The sequence below is a fragment of the Macrobrachium rosenbergii genome, chromosome 8 (genome assembly GCF_040412425.1).
Source record: "Macrobrachium rosenbergii isolate ZJJX-2024 chromosome 8, ASM4041242v1, whole genome shotgun sequence".
Lineage (NCBI taxonomy): Eukaryota > Metazoa > Arthropoda > Malacostraca > Decapoda > Palaemonidae > Macrobrachium > Macrobrachium rosenbergii.
In genome coordinates this window covers 37,692,346-37,702,345 of record NC_089748.1, presented here as the reverse complement: position 1 = coordinate 37,702,345, position 10,000 = coordinate 37,692,346, and the positions used below count along the sequence as shown (strand labels likewise).

General features: G+C 33.5%; 1 protein-coding gene across 1 annotated transcript in view; it reads left to right on the top strand.

Annotated features, from left to right (window-relative positions):
• LOC136840714 (protein sax-3-like) overlaps nucleotides 1-10,000 on the top strand; it is a 653,455-nt gene that overhangs the window by 327,835 nt on the left and 315,620 nt on the right. Inside the window, 1 exon segment of the mRNA XM_067107529.1 lies at nucleotides 982-1,275. Within this exon segment, the coding sequence (XP_066963630.1) occupies nucleotides 982-1,275 (294 nt within the window).

Here is a 10,000-nt window from a genome sequence, read left to right as displayed (position 1 = left end):
AAACTGCACAGTTGAGAACATAAATCTCTAAATACATTAAAAGGTGACCAGGGGGATTATTTTGTAGTTTCCATTTTCATGACACAAAATAGAAATATAAAATGAAAAGCGTTTTTTATGAATTTTGTTATGAGACTCATAAAAACCTACTGTCCTACCCTAAAATGTTAAAACTGCAGTTTCTGCAAAATTTTCGAAATTGAGACATGCCACCTATTGGGCTCGTGAAAGACTAATGCACAAGTTACTGCAGTTTCAGAATGATTCGTCGATGCTTTATTTAGGGGGTCCCATTTGCAGTATCTGCAAAATTTTCGAAATTGAGATATTCTACCTATTGGGCTCATGAAACACTTAATACACAAGTTACTGCAGTTTCAGAATGATTCTTCAATGCTTTATTTAGGGGGGTCCATTTGCAGTAACTGCAAAGTCAGTAGTAAGGCATGGGAAAACTGCAGCATCTGCAAAATTTTCAAATTGAGATATGCCACCTATTGGGCTCGTGAAACACTAATACTCAAGTTACTGCAGTTTCAGAATGATTCTTCAGTGTTTTTTTAGAGGGGTCCATTTGCAGCATTTGCAAAATCAGTAGCAAGGCAAGGAAAACTGCAGTATCTACCATTTTTCTCAGTTTTGTATTTTTGAAGATACTGCAGTCTTCCATTTTAGGGCAGATTTCAGATTCTTTGATGCTATATTTAGGGGGTCCCATTTTGCAGTATCTGCAAAATCAGTAGCAAGGCAAGGAAAACTGCAGTATCTACCATTTTTCTCAGTTTTGTATTTTTGCAGATACTGCAGTCTTCCATTTTAGGGCAGTGTAGCCTGAAGGCGCGGTTGACCTTTGACCTACCCGACAGAATTTATCACATCCACTTAACATTAATTTTAATACTACGACATAAGAAACGTCAGCATAGTAACGATTTACCTCCCACTGAATCTAACCGTTTGTTTATCTTTCCTCCCCCGCAGGCGAAGGCCGAGAACCACGAATCACCGAACATCCCACGAACTGGACTGTCCCCCGGAATGACCCGGTGACCTTGAACTGCAACGCCGAGGGCAAGCCGGATCCGGTCATCACCTGGTACAAGGACGGCGCCCCGGTCAAGGACTCGTCCCACCGGGTCATTCTGTCAACTGGGTCCCTCTTCTTCCTGAAGGTCTCCCAGAGCAAGAAGGAGAATGACGCCGGGATTTACTGGTGCGTCGCCAGTAACCGGTTGGGCAGCGCCCGGTCAGCCAATGCTTCCCTCCAGATAGGCTGTAAGTACAAGCTGTTGAGATATTTTTGTGTGTTTGTGCTTTGTCTCCATTGTAAGAACCAGCGGGATGCATCAAGTACGTCTGACATTTGCGTTGCAAGAACCAGTGGGATGTATAAAGTACTTCTGAAATTTGAGACATTTATATGCTTCTTATTTTGTGTTTCTTGTAAGAACCAGCCGGATGTGTGAAGTGCAGGACCTAGCATTTGAGATTATATATATATATATATATATATATATATATATATATATATATATATATATATATATATATATATATATATATATATATATATATATATATATATATATATCTTGTTATATTATTGTTGATATTTATCGCCCCTCTAATATTCATTGCATTTGTCAAGCAGAGACTACGCAGAAATATGAAACCCATAATTAATATACAACCGTGTTTCCCGTGAAGAATGAAATCTTTTCTTGACCAGAATAGATCATACACAAACTAAAAAAAAAAAAAAAAGATCAGAAAGAAAATAAAATTCTCCTTTGTAACTTGACCTTTTTTTTTTTTTTTTAAACGATCCCAGCTGAGCTTCATCTCGGACTCTCGTAACATTTCTTTTGTTTTCCAAAATAATCAAATCTGAGAATAAACCTCCTTTCTTCTGTCCCTGAGGGGATGTGGAACGTGACGGCAGGTTGAATTTAGATGCTAAAGGGGTCTCGTGATAGCCTTAAGAAAAACAAGGCATGGTTTTTTTTTTTTAGAATATAGAAATTAGGTGTGGTGGCGTAAAAAAAATATAGATTAGGATCGTTTGCAAGAGTTGATGGGTTGCTTAATCATAAATGATTTTAGAACTCCTTCATTGTGTAATGAGTAAAGTACTACCATCTATTTCAAACGGGCGTGGATATGTACCCCAATTGGGAAACAGAATTCCTTTATGAAGCTCCTCTGGGTTTTAAGATAAGGAAGTCATTTGGGCCATTGTAATATGCTGAAGTACAATTTAAAACTGAAAACGTATTATTTACTTACCGTTTATCTATTTTCAAAGACCGCTTCATTTATGAGACAAATGAACAAATGGGAAATTGAAATCCCATAGAACGCGAATGAGGCAGCTTCAAATGTATGTTGGTGTCTGCAATATAATGCATTAAGACGCCTAATTGTTTAGTGTACAATTATACGAGACCTTATCCAAAATATAACGCACTATGAGGCGTATTTGTTTTAATAGATAATTATGTCATACCTTATCCAAAAATATAATGCATTAAGAAGTATTTGTTCAATGGATATTTATATCAGGATCTTATCTAAAATATAATGCATTGAGGGCGTATTTGTTTGATAGACAGTGATATGTGTCCTTATCCAAAATATGATGCATTAAAAAGTGTATTTGGTCACTACATATCTCAGACCTTTTCCAAGAGGCTTATTTATTAAATAGATAATTATATTAGATCCTATCCAAAATATAATGCATTAAGAATAGGTTTAATCAATAAATAATTGTCAGGCCTTATCCAAAATATAGTGCATTAAGAATAGATGATCATAACAGACCTTAACCAAAATATAGTGCATTAAGAATAGATGATTATGTACTTGTCCAAAATATAGTGCATTCAGAATAGGTAATTATATCCCTTTTACAAAATATAGTGCATTAAGAATAGATGATTATATGAGACATTATCCAAAATATAGTGCTTTAAAAATAGAAGATTATATCAGACTTTATCCAAAATATAGTGCATTAAGAATAGGTAATTATATTAGACCTTATCCAAAATATAGTGCATTAAGAATAGATGATTATGTCAGACTTTCCAAAATATAGTGCATTAAGAATAGGTAATTATATCAGACCTTATCCAAAATATAGTGCATTAAAAATACGTAATTATGTCAGACCTTATCCAAAATATAGTGCATTAAAAATAGATGATTATATGATACTTTATCCAGAATATAGTGCATTAAGAATGGATGATTATATCAGACCTTATCCAAAATACAGTGCATTAAGAATAGATGATTATATCAGACCTTGTGCAAAATATAGTGCATCAAGAATAGGTAATTATATCAGACCTTATCCAAAATATAGTGCATTAAGAATAGATGGTTATATCAGACCTTATCCAAAACACATTGAATTAAGAATAGATGATTATATCAGACCTTATCCAAAACACAGTGAATTAAGAATAGATGATTATATCAGACCTTACCCAAAATATAGTGCATTAAGAATAGATGATTATATCAGACCTTACCCAAAATATAGTGCATTAAGAATAGATGATTATATCAAACCTTATCCAAAATATAACGCATTAAGAGTCATATTTGGTTAATCGCCTAAACTTTGCAAAGGCGAGTCCAAAGAACATAGGAACTTCTCAGAAAAGGAGCCACAACTTAAGGCATTTAGAATTCGGAGGAAGTGGAACAACACATTACTCTAGACTAGAGAAAGGGAGGCCATAAAAAGAGTTACAAATCACAAATCATACCTGAAAGAAGATGGCTAAGTAAGGGTTACAAATTATCCTTGTGAAAGGATGGCCAGAGAGGGTTTACAAATAATTCATGAAGTGGGATGGTTGGAACGGGCGGTCGTATTATTCTCGGGAGAGGGTAACCAGGTAGTTATACAAATACATTGTACCTCAGAGGAGATGGCCTGATATAAGTTACACCTTTTACTCAATTATTATTATTATTATTATTATTATTATTATTATTATTATTATTATTATTATTATTCAGTAGATTTAACCTATTCATATGGAACAAGCCCACCAAAGGGGCCATTGACTTGAAATTCGGGCTTCCAAAGAATATTATGGTGTTCATTAGGAAGACGTAAGAGGAAGTAAAGGGAAATATAGAAAGAAGAGGTACAAGTTATTGAAAAAGAAAAAAAGAAATTAAAAAATAATAAGATTATATCAAAATGCAAGAAGAATAGTATTAGGGTAGTAATGCATTGCATTTTCGTTTGAACTTCTAAAGTTCCAGTTGCATGTAATTGTACTGAAGGCATTGTAACGTGATGGGGACTACAGAGTATAATAAAATGAGGTTGGGTAGTTGAACAAGGTTTGGGATAGAACATGGCACATTAGGTTTGAGAGAGAACATTGCACATTAGGTTTGAGGTTAAACATTGCACGTTAGGTTTGAGAAAGAACATTGCACATTAGTTTTGATGAGGTTTGAATAGAACAGTGCACATTAGGTTTGAGATAGCAAAACATTGCACATTAGGTTTGAGAGAATTAGGTTTGAGATAGAACATGGCACATTAGGTTTGAGGGAACATTTGAGAGAACATTGCACATCATTTGAGACAGAAAAAGTTAGGTTTGAGAACATTGGTTTGAGATAGAACATTGCACATTAGGTTTGAGGAGAGAACATTGCACATTGAGATAGTTTGCATATTAGGTTTGAAAAACATTGCACATTAGGTTTGAGAGAACATTGCAGAAGGTTTGAGGTAGAACATGGCACATTAAGTTTGAGATAGAACAGTGCACATTAGGTTTGAGATAGAACATGGTACATTAGGTTTGAGATAGAGCATGCCACATTAGGTTTGAGATAGAACATTGCACATTAGGTTTGAGATAGAACATTGCACATTAGGTTTGAGAGATGGTTTGAGATGAACATGGCACATTTGGTACAGTTCAAGCCTTAAAAATAATTCCCCTTGTATTTTAGTAATTTGTTTATATTTTGTATTTATTAATTTATAAATTTATCTTGTTTTCCAATAACTGATCTCTTCATTCTGTATTTCTTATTATCTTCTGTAACTTCCTTCAGATGAACACCATATTCTTTGGAAGTTTGAATTTCAAGTCATTGACCCTATGGTGGGCTTATTCCATAAGAATAGGGTTCATCTTCTGAATAATAATAATAATAATAATAATAATAATAATAATAATAATAATAATAATAATAATAATAATAATAATAATAACTAGTTATACGTAAGAGAAAATAACCGAAGATTTATTACAAATTATTGCCGAATTACAAGTTATGAATGACAATGGTCGATCGTACATTTCGGAATCCATATTAAAGTTTATGCAGAGTGCTGGCTTGGATGAAAGCCTTAAAATTTACTTTGGGAAAAAGACCCGAGAGAAACTAATTTGACTGTAGCAAATATTGTAAAGAACATGGCAAACAGTTTCATAGTTTGTGAGATAAAAAAAATATTGTGGGTACCTATGATTTGTGAGTATAACGTCTAGGCAAATATGAGTTCATTGTATTAATTTTAATTGTTGATGACGATATAATGATAGTAAATAACGAAAATAATAATAACGAGATGGAGAAAAAAAACATTATGATGATGACTTGCAAAGGAGAAAATGATAATAATAGAACCGTAAGTGGTGATGAAATTACTAAGACACTGCGCATTGATCAAATCGATGCACTCAGGATCAGAGGCAGCTGAAATCAAGCAACAGAGATCGTGCTTAGGAACTTACAATACTGAAGGCGTGTCAGTAGCACGCACAGCTCTGGAAGTTAGCTCTGTGTATCTGTTCCGTAATGTATTCTGCAGAAACCGTAGATCTCACGCTGCGCAGGTCTTGATAGTATTCTGCGGTCCACAAATGCTTATGAAGCTCATTCTCGTTGGCGTGCAAGTTCGTCTTGAACCCCGTAAGGAGGTTAGTGACGTCAGTGCACGTCATGCGGTGCTCTTTAGGCATTACTCAAGGTTCTTTGCAGCGTGTCTTCGGCACCTAGCTGCAACCCCATTCATTCCTTTTTACTGTACCTCCATTCATATTCTCTTTCTTCCACCTTACTTTCCACTCTATCATAATATTTGATTCATAGTGCAACGGCAAGGTTTTCCTCCTGTTACACCTTTCAAACTTTTGCTGTCAGTTTCCGTTTCAGCGCTGATTGACCTCATTGGTCCCAGAGCTTGGCCTTTGGCCTAAATTCTATATTTAATTAAAATTCCAATGGAATAGAACCATAAAAGTTATTCGCTTTAAATGATCGAGAATTTACAATGCAATATTATTCTCTGATCAGCAGCTGTGATGAAATTGAACACGCAGAATCTTGGTATACATGCCACTGACGGAAGAGAACCTCTAGTAGATAATAAAAATAAATATTCCCTTGTTTATTTTTTGTTATTCACGGTGAGGGCATGATTCGGAAGTTACGAGAATATGAAGTTGAAGTCTAAGTGGCTTCGTTTATGAACAGAATTGCTTTTTATCATTGTAGCCTTGAAATAAGAAGTTGATGAAAGTCATATAATCGTGAAAAATATTATCGGTCTTTCTCCAGAACTTCCCAGAAGAGGATACAGTTCACACACATCTTATTTTATCATAAATACCTATTTCCTTTAGTTGAATCTTTGTTATTAATCATAGTCAGAATTCTGTAAATCAGAAAAATTATACAAACGTCCCAGACATATCTCTGAAAGTAACCAGATTTTTTTTTTATTTTTTCATTTTTTTACCGAAGCATGTCACCTGAATATCATAGGTATTTATTTTCTTTATTTTCTTTACATGAAACTTTATTATTAATCACAATATCAGAATCCTATAACGCAGAAAAAAATATCCCTGACATAACTCTGAAAGTGACCAGAATTTTTTACATTTTTTATTTATTTATATTTTGTTAAGCAGGCCACCTGAGTATCATAGATGTTTAAATTTTGTTATTAATCCCAATATCAGAATCCTATAAAGCAGAAAAATAATACAAATATAACAAATATAACTGAATGTAATCAGAATTTTTAATTTTTTTTTTATTTATTTAATCAAGTCACCCGAAGTAAACATAACTGAATGTAAAGACCTTTTTTATTATATTTTTTTAATAAGTAATCAACTCTAAATGTTTTTTTTTTTTAATTTTATTATATTTTTTTTAATGTTTTTTAATCAAGTCACCTGAAGTAAACATAACTGAATGTAATCAGAATTTTTTTATTATTTTTTTTATTTTTAATTTTTTTTAAACAAGTCACCCGAAGTAAACATGAATGTAATTAGACATTTTTTATTGTTAATTTTTTTCATTTATTTATTTTTTAAGCAAGTCACCTGTAGTTTGTTTGTGGCGAGCTCTCTCTCTCTCTCTCTCTCTCTCTCTCTCTCTCTCTCTCTCTCTCTCTCTCTCTCTCTCTCTCTCCCCTAAGTTGTTTTGGTGCTCGGCCCGGGAGTCTCCCAATGTAATGCATCAAAGAAGTGTCTCGTAAATTCTCCTCCACAGCAGCGGCATTTTGGTTAAAAGCTGGTTGTGAAGGTGACAGCGGCCACACTTGAAGGAAGTAGGATGGTTCATATCCTGCGTTAGGATATTTCAGAATTTATTTGTTGAATTTTGCGGTATTTTAAGTTTTGATTGGAATTTTAATCGATGACAGAATGGAGAACTGTACTGCCCTAAAATGGAAGACTGCAGTGTCTGCAAAAATACAAAAATTGAAGGAAAATTGTAGATGGTTCATATCCTGCGTTAGGATATTTCAGAATTTATTTGTTGAATTTTGGGTATTTTAAGTTTTGATTGGAAAAATTGATGACAGAATGGAGAACTATACTGCCCTAAAATGGAAGACTGCAGTATCTGCAAAAATACAAAACTGAGAAAAATGGTAGATACTTCAGTTTTCTCTTGCCTTGCTACTGATTTTGCAGATGCTGCAAATGGGACCCCTAAATACTCGTGGAAAACATTGAAGAATCATTCTGAAATCTGCCCTAAAATGGAAGATGCAGTATCTGCAAAAATACAAAACTGAGAAAAAATGGTAGATACTGCAGTTTTCCCTTGCCTTACTACTGATTTTGCAGATGCTGCAAATGGAACCCCTAAATAAAGGAAAGTATTGAAGAATCATTCTGAAACTGCAAATAGAAGACTGCAGTATCTGTGTTTACAAAACTGAGAAAATGGTAGATACTCAGTTTTGGAAAACTGATTTTGCAGATACTGCAAATGGGACCATAAATAGAGCATTGAAGAACCATTCTGAAACTGCAGTAACTTGTGTATTAGTGTTTCACGAGCCCAGTAGGTAATCTCAATTTCGAAAATTTTGCAATACTGCGTTATATAATTTTTGTAATTTATTATAGAAATCTATTAATTAATTTATTATTATTATTATTATTATTATTATTGTTATTATTATTATTATTATTATTATTCAGAAGATGAACCCTATTCTTATTCAACAAGCCCACCACAGGGGCCATTGACTTTAAATTCAAGCTTCCAAAGAATACGGTGTTCATTTAAAAGAGTTAACAGAAGGTAATATGCAATATAGAAGAAAAGAGATCAGATTTTAGAAGAGAAAAAAAGAAACTAACAAATTGATAGATAGATGAAAATGTAAGTAGATGATTAGAATACAGGGTATTAAGTGATCAATAAATCTTCTCACTTTACACATCGGGTTCAGAAAGATTGTTGATAAACTTGTTGCTAGAGATAATACACAAATCTAAGTTGCTAGAGAAATACAGAAATCTAAGTTGCTAGAGAAATACAGAAATATAAGTTGCTGGAAAAATACAGAAATCTAAGTTGCTAGAGAAATACAGAAATGTAAGTTGCTAGCGAAATACAGAAATCTAAGTTGCCAGAGAAATACAGAAATCTAAGTTGCTAGCGAAATACAGAAATCTAAGTTGCTAGAGAAATACAGAAATCTAAGTTGCTAGAAAAATACAGAAATCTAAGTTGCTAGAGAAATACAGACATCTAAATTGATAGAGAAATACAGAAATCTAAGTTGCTAGAGAAATGTAGAAATCTAAGTTGCTAGAGAAATACAGATATCTAAGTTGCTAGAGAAATACAGAAATCTAAGTTGCTAGAAAATACAGAAATCTAAGTTGCTAGAAATGCAAATAAAAGAAATACAGAAATCTAAGTTGCTAGAGAAATACAGAAATCTAAGTTGCTAGAGAAATACAGAAATCTAAGTTGCTAGAGAAATAAAAAAAACCTAAGTTGCCAGAGAAATACAGAAATCTAAGTTGCTAGAAAAATACAGAAATCTAAGTTGCTAGAGAAATACAAAAATCTAAGTTGCTAGAGAAATACAGAAATCTGAGTTGCCAGAGAAATGCAGAAATCTAAGTTGCCAGAGAAATACAGAAATCTGAGTTGCTAGAGAAATACAGAAATCTAAGTTACTAGAGAAATACAGAAATCTAAGTTGCTAGAGAAATAAAAAAAAACCTAAGTTGCTAGAGAAATACAGTAATCTAAGTTGCCAGAGAAATACAGAAATCTAAGTTGCCAGAGAAATACAGAAATCTAAGTTGCTACAGAAATACAGAAATCTAAGTTGCCAGAGAAATGCAGAAACCTAAGTTGCTAGCGAAATACAGAAATCTAAGTTGCCAGAGAAATGCAGAAATCTAACTTCAATCACGAAACAAAAATTAACCGAAATAAAGATGCGAAATGAACATAAAGAACAAACTGAACAGTAGAAAACGCCTTCACGTCAGAATAACAGAAAGAATCGGAAACTCTCTGAAGGGAATCGGCCATATATTGACAATAAAAAGAACAAAAACATTTGATCAGACTCAAACTCAACAGAGACCTCTCTTACAAGATGCCAAAACCAGGGACAAAAGGTCCCCGCGGAGACCAGGCTGGGAGTAAAAGGGCGCAGGATATATGAGGA